At 38.9% G+C, this 14,136-nt stretch overlaps 1 protein-coding gene across 2 annotated transcripts in view; it reads right to left on the bottom strand.

The window, feature by feature from the left end:
- The window catches only part of VPS35L (VPS35 endosomal protein sorting factor like), a 57,527-nt gene that overhangs the window by 8,510 nt on the left and 34,881 nt on the right, over positions 1 to 14,136 (bottom strand). For both annotated transcript variants that reach the window (XM_080556442.1, XM_080556443.1), the window contains exons 27-28: positions 2,545 to 2,684; positions 663 to 828 (exon numbers count right to left, since the gene is read on the bottom strand). In XM_080556442.1, the coding sequence (XP_080412568.1) occupies positions 663 to 828; positions 2,545 to 2,684 (306 nt within the window). The remainder of the gene's footprint in view (positions 1 to 662; positions 829 to 2,544; positions 2,685 to 14,136) is intronic.

Here is a 14,136-nt window from a genome sequence, read left to right as displayed (position 1 = left end):
AAATGCAAACAAAACTATCTTATTTAAGTGACTGCCACTTGGTTCCCTACTTGATTTTAGGAACCTAACGCTGAAAAGAATCTCCTAGCTAAAAGCCAGTCCTTATTCCTGGATGCAGCCAGGTCCAAAAATGACTGCTAGTCCCAAATGCAAAGCAACAAATAGTGTCAATTTTCACATTTTCCTCGCTTTCATTAGTCTAGAAGAGTTTAGGCATCATCTTCAATGGCCGCAGGACTTGGCCAAACAGTTTATATTTTACCTAACACAAACAACAAGGTATTCAAATCATATTCTGAGAACTACCATTGTTAATAAATGCAAATGAAACACCAGTGAGAGATATAAATCAAGTTGATACTTTAGACTGAAAGAAAACACTCCATACATACAAAGTTTTAATATCTACTTGAAATGTTTATGGTTCTAAGTATTTGCATCACCATCACCATAAACAAAGTAAACCACTTTTCATAGATTTGCTTCAATAATAGACTAGACATCTGCTTGGCAGCCACCTCCCATGGTTATTTTAAATCCATTTCCACAGGAAAATAATCCATCGTGTAACATTTACTACCATTGATCTTCATTAGCAAGGTACAGCAATAATGCAAATTGCATGGTGGAACACACAATCCAGGGTCACCCTCATGTATTACCTTTATCTACATGGTAGATATATGTTTCTTGAGTCATTGCAGACAGCAGATGCAAAACATTAGTATAAATCCTGACTTTGTCATCGCTGTTATCCTCCCAAGTATAATCCTGGATCACATTTAGTAATCCTCGCACAAGAAATAACACTCCTTGTTCTGGGTGGTCCTATTGAAAAGAAGAAAAAGTCAAAAAAAACAAAACAAAACAAAACCCCAACGGACCCCAAAACAAAATGAGGATTATTAGGGGCCATTTGGTATTTTAAAGTCACAATATTAACTCTATAAGAGCAAAAACTACGATACAATCAAAGCTCAACTCCTTTTCTGAAGTGTGCTTCCAGTAATTTATTTTAAAAAACATACGTTCCAGTTTCATTCTAAAATGACCATTTGATCTATAATAATAAACCTGATCTAGACAGCCTCCACAGACAAACTTTGAAATGCTTTGTTTTCTATCCATGGGGGAGTAGTGCAGAATTGTCAGCTTTTTAACAGCTAGGCCTGTAAAATTACACACTCAGAGTAGATTTTTTTTTTAATTCAAATAATGTCAGTAAGTTACAGAAGCACGTATATTACTCATAATTATGAGTTTTAGAAGAACACCTACACTGGGAAGTCAAAGTCACAGACAATCAACAATCTTTTAATATGAAAGGAATATAATTCTATAAAGACATCTGCTTTATATAAACCATGACTTTTTTTGCAAGCAGTTTTTGATACTTGCACCCAGCTTATTTCCAGCTCGCAGCTGGTGTAATGACACAAATGTTTGTAAGACAAGTCTCAATCCACTAGGGAAATTTTCTTCTGATTGTCTACCCTGTAAAGTAAATAGGAGAAATTACGGAAACTAATTTCTGAACCCTGGTATCTCATTGCAAGTTCTTCATTACTGAATCTAAGAGGATGGATCTCCCTCCTCCAGCTATCTGTTACTAGTCTGAGTCATTCCTCAGAGGAGCATCCAGTTCTGACACAACTTTCCTTCAACATCTTACTTCTGTAGTCAGTGGACTACACTGACACATCACAGTGGCAATGAGACTTTCCCCTTTAACAACACAGCACCTCCACGTTGCTCAAAATTGCTCAGGAGACCCCTTTCCACTGGAAAACGGAGAATAAGCTTCTCTAATTATGAGGATTCAGGCAGTAACACTATGCTGCTTCACCAAACACATAGTCAAAGAAAAGGGAGAATAAAAGAGGAAACTGTGAAGAGTGTTTCAGTGAAGAGGAAAGGGCTACTTCTTTGATGAAAAAAAACACCTTCAAACATTAAAACAAACAAACAAAAAAGCCACAAGAAAACAAAACCAAAAAAACATGCCATGATACTAAACCAATCCTTGCAGGGAAAACAGAATCTTCTCACAGAGGGCTAGAGCTGTTAACAGAGGGAGGTAAAATCTTCAGGTGTTTGGTTTCTATTGCAAATGAAATCTTGTGAGACAGAGGCCTCTCTTCCTTCTCTAAGATCAACAAAATACCTTGGTTATGTAAGTTTTATCTCAGATCTTTCAGGTTAGTTTACAATTTTTCCTCATCTTTTAACCAACAACACTACATTTTCTGGACTTGTGGTGAGGCATTTTTTGACGACCCATGGAAAGGAAAAACTGGAGGGCTAGATTCAATAAAGATTAGCTGCTAATACACCCATGGCTTCAGCGCGCAGCACTCCTTGGCCAAAATTGTGAAGCAGCACGCTCCAGCTAATACTCAAGGAACTTGACATTTTTGTCTCATTGTACAATAAAGAGAAAAGTTCAAATTAAACCAGATCTACCGTAAACTTTTAAACAGGAAAGTTGCCTAGGCTGTGTGCTATTCATATATAGCACGCACACACACACAAAAAGCGACTTACCGGAACAACCAATAATGTGGAAAAAAAGTTACAAAGGAATTCCAAGAGGAAGGCGTCAGAAGGTCGCATCTTTCCATCGATACTGATCATTTTTGGCACTTCAGGAACAAGGCTCACTGCCGCTTTGAAAAAAGCATCAGCTACAAAATAAAAATATAGTTGCTGTTATAGTTATCACTCCAACTGCTATAGCACTCAAGCCTATGATCTGATGGTTCTTACAGTTCGTTTCAAATAGACTCCAGAAAACGACCATATGCTTAACTGTAAAGAAACTCAAGACTCAGCAGTCAAAATCTGTGGTAATTCAAGCAATGCTGTTTTTCCAACAGAAGTTCCTACATCACTGGAGACTTCTGAAATTAACACTCTTCTACTTTACTTAACAGCAGAACATTGTTGTTTCAAGTATATGGCATACATGGAAAAAATAAAAACAAACAAAATAAAAAAAGTCACACAATTCAAAATTAACTTATCTAAAGAAACATTTATGCCAGGAGAATGGGGAACCAGAAAGGCGGTGGGGTCGTACATATTAGATCAGTCTAACTTGTTCACTAATCCATTCACAAAAGACTGTTAAAATCCTAAGGAAATGCAGCCTGAATATCTGACAGCAGCATTCTTTTGCAATTTCTTGGCTACATTTCAAAACATCCAAGTTTCAAGTTATTCAGTCATATTCCCTTTCCAGATGTTTAGTTATATAATTGGAAGCATACTTCAGAGTTAATGCTATATTCATCTTTATTTTACAAGAACACAGACCGAAGCCATGAAACCAAATTTTAGCAAAGATAATTCTTGGCAAAAGACAAGAGGTGTTAGGCAGGGATGCAGATAACCACTAACAAGCATGCATGGTCATTTTCAGGAGCGCAGCTTGCTCTGGAAAAATTCGTTTGAGCACATGATACTCCAAGCAAATTTACTAAATATAGTACCATCTGATATCTAATTTAAGCTTATGAGGAATACCAGTGAAACATGTGCTTTGGAAAAACTAATTCTTCTGACTCTTATTTCGCTTCAGCATGTGAGTGTTTGAGAACTTCTGAACTTCTCAGTGCCTGCACACAGACTCCTTCAGTCAAACCTCGTATTTCCTTTTATCTTGCACGTTTAATTTGAGGTGAAGGAATGTTTTTTATTTATTTCAAAGAACATCTTAGTTTACACAGGCAACCCAAAGGAAGGTAAGTGATCTGTCCTTTCCTTTATTAGAGGAAGGAAAGCAGCAGCAGATGTTCATTCTAGCACAAGTAAATGAATTGCTATCATTTCCACAGTTGTCTCTGCAGAAAAAAAAAAGTACGTGCCCCACATCACCATATAATCAGAATGTATGACCAGACAAATGAGAAAGCATGTCTCAGAAAATAGTCTGCATGCCAAAGCATGCGTGTCTGTGCAGGGAACTTGCCTTCTGAAGTTATTTTGTAAGAGGACAGGAATGATCTGTGCAGCAGTCTCTACAACGAAACAGAAGAGCTGCAGAGTACCTCACACCTGCTCTCCCAGCCATCAGAGTCCTAGAGGTTCTCCTCAAAACTTACCTCAGCCCCAAACTAAAACCTCTCGTCTTCACAATGAACCACCGCAATTTGACCTGATTTACTCTTCTCGGCCTCCTGACATTGCTGAGAATAAGAACTGCCTCCTCCCTGGTTGAGACGAGCTACTTCATTAGATCTGCTGGTGACGGCAGCACTCCCAGCCCCACTTTGGAGGCTTGCTGGAGATGAGGAGAGACCCGTCCACACCACAGAAAGCTCAGCAGTCCCTGTCGTTGCAACAAGATCCTCAGTGCTTCCATTTTCTTCTTCCCTAACCACAGCAGCCACAGGGCTGCTGCATCCCTGCTGTGGATGCAAATGGAGATTTGACTGCCATCCTCTCAGACCCACCACTGCCGCTTGGTTGCAACCACAGAGCCCCCTGCAACTGTCACGCCTCAACACAAAGGGGACACTGCAGGGCTCTGGCTCCCTTGCGCTGGATTCTCCTTCTTTGCCTCGCCCTCCATGACCCCAATGCAGCAAGGTAAGGCAAAAAAGCAATACAACATAAAAGCAGTTAGTTGCATTTTCTGTCAATGAGGGCATGCACATCCAGAAGTTCTGGCAAAGGGGAATACATGAATACGTTCATTCTGTTAAGAGTACTGCCAGCCTTTGCTAACCACAAAATTGCCCTTGTGCCGGAACACCTAAAGCATACTCAACCAAGGTGTGTGTACTTCATAAGAAGCAAAGAGAAAGTGATTTCACATTAATGCAAAGGTTTTATTAAAGATTTTGCAGAAAAGTAACTGTCTGCCAACCACTACCGCCCTATTGTTTTGTGGAAAAGTGACAGACTATGTATCACATGCTCCAAGTTTGGAGTAAAAGTTCATTTAGTAAGTTGTCATGGAAGCACTGGCTATTTTCTTAATAAGTATGAAAAAACATCAGTAATTTTGAATTACATTAATTATGAGGTTATGCAACAGTGCTTTCTCTGCATCTTTTAAAAGTCAATTTATAGAGCTATTACTGTAGACGTACTTCAAGATAAAACCACGCACCAGCTTTTCCTGGTTTCCAAAAGGTGCAAGAAGCAATCTTAAAAGCACTAAAAAAGCCACAGCGATGTTTTGTTCTTGATTAAAAACAAAACAAGAAAAAGATGAAAAAGTCTTCGTCTAATGAGGGATGCTGTATTCTTACCTACCAAAAGTAGGATCCTGCTTCCAAAGTGAACCACTGTTAGGTTGGTTAAGGGGAGAGCAGCCTGCTCATTACAACAAATCATCATGATAAAGTCTTCCCAGACTGCTGTTAATATCTTGTGCAGTGCACCGAACATGACAAACTTCACGCTTCGCTAAATTTATCCTTTCAGTGCAGCTCCTTCATTTGGGTTGACCATAATCCTATAAATCTTTCCCCTGAGCTTACGTGCTGACCTTCAGGCTAGGGAAACTAACAGTCACACCCAAGACAGCACTTCCAGTAATATTCTGCTACAGAAAAAACCAAGTGAGAAAGCTGTTAATGTTTTGCTATATCAGTATTCATGATGGTACCTACATGCGTTTCTATGTATCAATCTTTGCATACAAAAAAATAACTTACATTGTATTTGCTGCATCTAGGACAGACGAGTAAATGGTACTAATTCAAGATTTCAGGCAAGCAAAAAACAAAACAAAACGAAAAACCCACACACCAAAAAACAGGGAGAAACAAAGCCATTAGAGATGGGAAAACAATTAAGCTCCTGAAGTATACCCTCAATGAGTAAAAGTGAGTAGGTTCGACATACCTACACAAACTATTTTTAGTCCCAGATACAGTTACAAAAGGCTAAGTCTATCCAAAGGACAAAAACAGGGACCATACAACATCATCTGCATTCCCTATCACCTTCATGTCCTACAACACTGTTAAGCCTATCCTTGTACTTCAAAGGTTTAGCTTCCACATCCAACAGATGTTGGAACTTGAATGAAGCCTTATACTCTAGTGCAAAAATGAATGGCAAGCAAGCAGGGTTTTTCACTGCTGTTGTTTTTAAATAAATTAGCACATTGCTGGTTTGATGACAAAGCACTGCAAACATTTGGAACTCTCTTAACATTGCTGAGGTCACTGTGATAGATTTCCCACATTATTGAAATGCGTTTTTCCCTTAAGCTATTGAGTTATTGAACATTTCCAGTACTAAAACCCTCTAAACATCACTCCCAATCCAGAAACTACAAATAATTATTTGAAGTAACAAAGATGAAATAAGCAAATGAATGCACTGCTGTTTGGTGAACTGGAATGTACCATGTTAATCCATATCGTGAATCAACCACACACAGAAATGTAATTATGTGGATGAAGCTTGCTACTGCCAGGTTGAGGAAAACCTTGATTATAAAACTGATTTTTGCAAGGCCTTAGTACTTCCCAACAAAGGCACACAGAGGCATAAAGTCATACATGGAGATCAAAGTCTGAGCAAAAACACTGGGTAAAAGATGTTTTATTTTTAAGCTGTAATCAGTAAACACAAAAACAAAGGACATAAAAAATACAACCACAAATTTCAGCCTGCCTCTCTAAATTCCATGTAATCTCTAAAGACTGTACAGTAAAATATCATCAGTCTTTATAGAGAACTCCACTAGTTGAAAAACAAACAAAACCACCACCACCAAAAACAAACAAACAAAAACCCCACCATGATACAACACTGAAGAGTCAGTATGGTTTTTGCAGAGAGAAATCATTCCTCCAATCCCCGAAGTTTTCCAAAGAACCTGGAAGTCTGTGTTAAGCGTTCCAGCCAAAGCAAATACTTGGATGTTTAAAAAGCATTTTACAATGCCCCTCCGGAAAAGGCTTTAAAAAAAAAAAAAAAAAACCTACCCTAAGGTGACAAAAGATAAGAAGGAAGTCCTCTTAAGGATTAATAACTTAGTAAAGGATGGGGTGGAGAGGGAAAAGAGCAGGAATAAGAGTTCTCAAAGTAGAGTGAAACGACTACTGAATTTCTTAACGTCTTGCAGAAAGACACATCCTTCCGATGAGCTGGGAAGAGCAGTGAGCAGGGAGGTGACAATGTTTGCAGAGTACTCCGGAACATGACTGCAAGGAGTTGCAGATGGAGCTCATGATTCTGAGCAATAAAGCAGCAGATGAAATCTAATATTAGCAAGGCATGTGGGGAAAGAAACAGCACTTGCTATTACTATAGAAAGATAAGCTCTAAATAAGCTATTTACACTCACGAAAGATTTTGGAGTCATTATGGTTGGTTTCCTGAAGAATACACCCTGAACAGCTGTCAAAAAGGCAAGCAATTATAAGAATCATTAGGCCAGTCATGGAAAACTAAAGTGTCGTCGTATCATTTATATAGCTGATGTGCTTTTGTACCTAGAACACAGTCCTGACCTTCCCATTTCCAAAAGGATAAAGAGAAGATTAAAAAGGTGCTACAGCATGGATCTGTTTCCTCATTAGAAAAGATTACAAGGACAAAAATTCTTCAGGAACCTATCAACTTCAACTTCTCATAGGTAATGTAGAAAATGAACTGAGAATGATTGATCTAGTAGATCAGCTGCACTCACATTTCAAGAAAATCCAAAAAAAATCCCTGTGAAGTACATTTCCAAGTAGCATGTAACTGTGGAACTCAATGCAACATGAAGTTACAAAGGCCAAAAAGTAAAAACTGGTTACAAATTTAAATTCATAAGGATTGGTCCATCTGTTTTAATAAATACCATGGTCCCCAGGCACCCTGCACTGAAGGCTGTATTTAGACCAGCTCCAGCTGAAGGCTAGGACACATTGTGCTGCACAATCACCCCATGCAGCAACAAAGCCTCATGGAAGAGTGGCTGGAAGCTGCCTGGCAGAAAAGGACCCAGGGGTGCTGGCTGGCGGCCGGCTGACCACGAGCCAGCAGTGTGCCCAGGTGGCCAAGGAGGCCAAGGGCATCCTGGCCTGCATCAGAAGTAGTGCAGCCAACGGGGCTAGGGAATCACAGAATCACAGAATCGTCTAGGTTGGAAGAGACCTCCAAGATCATCTAGTCCAACCTCAGCCCTAACACTAACAAGTCCTACACTAAACCATATCACTAAGGGCTACATCTAAACGTCTTTTAAAGACCTCCAGGGATGGCGACTCAACCACCTCCCTGGGCAGCCCATTCCAATGCCTAACAACCCTTTCAGTAAAGAAGTTCTTCCTAACATCCAACCTAAAACTCCCCTGTCGCAACTTTCGCCCATTCCCCCTCGTCCTGTCACCAGGCACGTAGGAGAACAGACCAACCCCCACCTCTCTACAGCCTCCTTTAGGGTACCTATAGAGAGCGATGAGGTCTCCCCTGAGCCTCCTCTTCTCGAGGCTAAACAACCTCAGCCGCTCCTCATAAGACTTGTTCTCCTGACCCCTCACCAGCTTCATTGCCCTTCTCTGGACGATGGAAATGATGGTCCCCTTGTACACAGCACTGGTGAGAGCACACCTTGAATATTTTGTTCAGTTTTGGGCTGCTCACTACAAGAAAGACATCGTGTTGCTGGAATGTGTTCCAGGGGATGGAGGGGAGACCTCATCACACTCTACAACTACCTGAAAGGAGACTGCCTCGAGATGAGCATCCGTCTCTTTTCTCAGATGACAGGTGAGAGGACACGAGGAACTGGCCTCAGGTTGTGCCGGGGGAAATTTAGCCTGGATATCAGGAAGGATTTCCTAACGGAAAGAGTGGTCAGGCACTGGAACACATTGCCCAGGGAAGTGGTGGAGTCGCCATCCCTGCAGGTGTTTAAGAGGCGTGTGAAGTGGCACTTCAGGACGTGATTTAGTGGACTTGAGTGGTAGGTGATGGTTGGACCTGATGATCCTAAGGGCCTTTTCCAACCTAAATGGCTTTACAGTTCTATACAACTATTGTTTTTCCTTCACGTTCCTGGGAAGTCCTCAAACCTAACTGTAACCAGAAAAAACTCTTTAGATTCTTATCTCTTTGAACTCTTTATGTCAAATCCTCTCTATATTCTTCACATCTATAAAGATTTTAGATTAGGAAGGAAATTTTACTAATAAAATTGTTCTCTAATAGTACTGAGAAAGTATGCTAAAATATGATTAGAGTATGATTTTAAAATACTCACTACTAATTCCATAGTACTCTTTCTCCAAAATGTGGCTGAAGCCTGACAAGTTTAGAGAATATTCATAGAAAAGTAACATTTTCTGAAGTAGAAAACGAAATAATTTTGCAATCCACTAGTGAAAATGTGTTTCGGTTACATTTAAAAAACAGCCCAATGAATATTTAGAAGTATGTTAAGCACTGTATGCTTCAGAATTAAAATCTGCATTTGTTAAAGCAAATATATGCATCAGTTGATTTTGGGGACAGACTCTCCATTTTTATCAAGTTTTTGTTTGACAACATTATGTTTTAAATAAGTCACACAGAATCAATTTAATTACTTTAATTCTGAAGCGAGGCAAGGATTTCACAAGCCTTTAAGATGAAAACACCACTCAACATGCATTACCAGAATGTTGCGTCATCTCTACCCACCTGCTGAATGCTGTGACCAATAATTAAAATCACGCTGTCTTGTTCTTTGACAGCCAAAAGCAGCATTTCCACAGGGAGGAAATATGTGCAATTAAAATAATACCTACGTCTCAAAATCCAAGAGTGACACAATGAAGCATGCATTTAATCTCAATTTAGTCCAAGCACTCCCTATGACAGAAGGCATGACTGATGAGAATTTATTATTCTATGCTGGCAGCATGCCTCTACAAAGCACAGTTCTGTGACTCAGTTAAATAAAAAGTAAAAAAATAAAAGAGAAAGCGCACACAATTTCTGTAAAATCTAGTGTCCTTCTTCCTAGGGTGGGCTCTTAATAGGCCCTCCAGAGATACAAGTAACGGATCCAGGAAAAAAATCCCCTAAAACTTTCTGTAATTATAGATTCATTTTATTTAAAGCACTCCTTGTGAGCTGGAGACAAAAGAGATGTTATTCATATTTAATACATTTTGAACAGCATACCTGGACAGACATCCACGTGGGTGAAGACTCACTGTACTAGATGGCCCTCCAAAAAAAGCTTAGTACAATCAAAGAACATAGTAGAAAGCTAATTCTGTTTCCCTACTCCTGCTCTGCAGTTCTTTCCAGCATTTGTTCCAGGTTATCACTGCAGGGAAGAGCAGGTAAACAAGAGACAGAGCCACTTGGAAGGCTCAGTAAAGATGTAAAGACTTTTTTTTTTTTTTTAAGAGAAGGAATAATCAGAAGTTCCAGAAAAAAAAATATATATATTTTCCAATGTTGGACCTCAGAAGCAGACACAGGATCTGCATCCTTTGTAACAATTCATCTCAATATTTCTACCTGTGAGTCAAGTTAAAATAACCAAATTTTAAGCCCACATTGCCTACAGGATTCTTTGACATTTTCATATATGCTTGATGTGCAGAAATAATACATACTAGATCTGTGTTCAGGGAAATTCCTTGCATTTGTACAGTTAACTAAGGAAGTCATTTTCTGAATATTTCTTTCTAACAGCAATGGCAATTTCAGACGGTGTCCTTCCTCCCTCCAGATGTGGTATTACAACACTGTATTGTAGAACTGATCCAAAATAAAAATAAGGCTGTTTTTCTCTGATAGATTAGTTTTAATTTCTGTCCTCTCCCCACTGGTTTTATAGAACACACTAGGTTTAAAAACAATTTGTAAGCACTTTTGGAGCCTACGTCTCCAAACCACGCAATGAGTTTTGTCATTTTACATTCTTCATTGTCCTCTGCCAAAACTCTGAATGCTAACAGCTGCGTACAAGGTCAGTTTATTAATATTGGCCTTTTCATGCACCTACAAATTCATGTTTCTGACCCAATTTCACTTGTATTAAAGAAAATCTATTCCAAGAAAAATGACAGTTACAGTTCTAATACTTAAGTACTTGGGTGAGTTCAACCAAGCACCACACAGTTGCTTTGATTAACTTGTTGCCAAATCCCAGCAGGCAGTGCTTGGACCCAAAATGGAACAATTAGACACTGAGAGTCTCCTGCTGCTGCCCCTTCATACTGAGAATGAGACAGAATACAAACATCTTCAACTGTAACCGGGTTAGTTGTGGCTCTCCAGCTGATGGAGTTTATCAGTGCAATCCTCAGTTCAGCAGGTTTTATTCACTGTTACGATCTGTACATCCTCTTTATAAGAATCTTTTTAATTCCCCTTATCTACCTCAAGAGGTAACTTTACTCCCTTTTTGAGTTAGATACCTCAACAATTTAGAGAAAACATCCTATTATCTACAGAAGTCTACCCCGTAAAATTCAATTTTATTACATATTTAAGTGAAAACTCAACCAACTGAAATAACTAAACTCCCTGTAGGACTTTAAAATTAAAAAAAAAAATAATCCAAGAACTCAAGTTGCTAAACACAACAGCTGGAATTCTTGAAGAAAAACTACATGCACATATGCATGCCCTGCTACTGACTGAGCCATAAGATCAGGTACATTGCCTTCCAGTTTTATTTCCCTTCCCAATTTTGAACTGGTTAAGCTAGTTCTGATCAGGAATGAAATAAAGGTTACACATAAGACAAGATTTCACTTCCTAGCCTAATACTCTCATTAACTGCACCCTCTTAAAGCTTCATGCCGCATTGGTTTTAATAGATCAGCATCTATTTGGCATCAGTTAGCTGACTGGATTTGAATTTGCTGTTATGAATTAATCATTACTTCTTACACACATGAAATGCATTCTGTTAAGATGCAGATTAAACTGTGTTAAAAGTAATTTTCAGGAACACTTTAGCTGACTACAATAGACCAGAATATGCAAAGATAGCTCAGGAAAATGTCCGAAGGCTGGTGCCACTGTTGTCTAACTGTTTAACAAATGCTAAATTACTCATGCAAACGACATGTCTCTGAACACAAATTATGCCCCAAATAAATTTTCTAAGGAAGCAAAAAAGTGTTTAACAATAAAACCTTGCTAAATGAACCAAGTTATTGAACATCCACCAGTTTAGAACATGCTTCATTTCCACAAAAGCTGAGTTTGACCAAATGTTCCTCTCACTAGCTTGGGGGTCTAAAATTCAAAAAAGACTTGTTAATAAATAAGCATTTTCAAGACTGACTTTGCATACACCTGCTACCTTAAAAGATTTCAGAACGGGGATGCCTATTCATTGTTTAGTGAGTGCACTGCATTCACATGTCAGACAACAGCTGTGCACATTCATAACCTCTCACACTGAAAAAAAAAGGACAGTTGCTGGGGCCCAGCAGTCTCAGTTAGACAAGACATGGGTCACAAAAATAGCAGAAAAGCAGTTTCGAAATTGAAAAAATTGTTAAATCACAGAGTTGGTCCCAACAGTAGCAAAGCACAGTCCTCAAAGATTGAATATTACAGAAAAACTGCTTTGGATTTGTTTCCAACAATAGATGCACTGCAACACAGCAGCAACAACAAAAATTGATACAACAGAGAAGGTAAGCTGGTCAATTAAACTAAACACTATAGGAAGAAAAGAAGTCTATGTACAATAAAACTGCATAATACTAATTTCACAACAACCAACTTTGCAGATCTTTTATTTGAACAACATACTTGGACACAACAGAAAGCTTTACTCTAAATCCCTCGCCTTTGCCGTACAGACAGCACTGCATTCAAAACAAATAAATACAACAGCCATCCTGTACTAAAAAGTCATAATCAGCATCCTAAGTCAGCTTGTTTGTGCAGCTGGAATTTACTGGTAAATGCAGAGCTTGGAAAACATCAAACTGAAAAGGAAACCCAAGTAAGCGAATGAAAAGATATATTCACCTTTCATTCATACGACGTCGCAGAAGTCAGGCTGGGTAATGAATCCCTGCTCTGTCTCTACGTAAACAGGAATTTAGTCCCTGCAGTACGTTCCCTACAGCAGTATTAAAAGGCTATCTCAGACATTTCCACTGGCGGACCCATATCAAATTCCGATGCATCTCCTTACTTGAAAATCTATCCTTTTCAATATTCTGCGTGCATCTAATTTCTGGCAAGTTAAACCTACTTGAAGCATTCTCTCTTTACTTCCCATAGACAAGGCCTCTCCAAAGGTCTAATCTATGATTTTTGTGGCAGAGCACAAAAAAATCCAGCTACAATTTCAACTTTACCACGTTCACACCTTCCTCTGGCAAACATAAGAATGTTTTGTGACTTGAAGCAACAAAGCTTAGCTAACAAGACTTAAATACACTCAGCCTATGCTTCTTTTCTTCAAAAGAATGCCCGATTGACCTCTGCTTCAGTAACCATAAATATTCAGATGTGGCACAGCAGCACAATATTATCTGGCCCACCATACCACAGTGAGGCAAGGCGAGCACAAACTCACAGCCAGGTGAGCCATCAAGCATATAAAAGGGTCAGCCTGATAGGAAAAATGCAAACTCCAAATATCAAAATTGCCTGTGCACAATGTCAAATTCAGGTGGTTCACAATCAGATCAACTGTCACTTGTAAAAAATATACAGATATTTATGTGCACACACACAGTTCACCCTGAATTTTGAATATTCATTTCAGGAGCCCTAGCAACAACAAAACATGGTAGCAGTAAGAGCAGAATGAAACAAGTGCAGAACACACAAGGATAGTAATGATGTAGTGGTCATAGGTTAAAATCATCACAACAAAAATGTTTTTAATTGTCTCGTAAAGAAGCACAGAGCTAAAACACAGAATTAATAGCCACAAAGGATGTTGCGAAGTAATCCTGTGTGTTACTTTCACTGTTACATTGAGAAAAGCTATAAAAAAGCGTTCACCATTGGAAAGTACACATTTCAAGTTGATATTAGAATTGCAAAACAAAGTAGAAAGACAACATTTTGAAAAGGAAAAGAAAGATACTGGAAACAGTTAAAAGTAGGAGAAGACTTTCAGAATAGGTAACTGTCTCTCATTTACAATATGAACAAGAACAAGATCATGTTTAAATAGTGATACATAAGTAATGCTCATAC

Source organism: Anser brachyrhynchus (assembly GCF_964034855.1).
Source record: "Anser brachyrhynchus genome assembly, chromosome: 15".
NCBI lineage: Eukaryota > Metazoa > Chordata > Aves > Anseriformes > Anatidae > Anser > Anser brachyrhynchus.
Note: the sequence above shows the minus strand (reverse complement) of the source record. Positions and strands in the feature narration are given on the sequence as shown.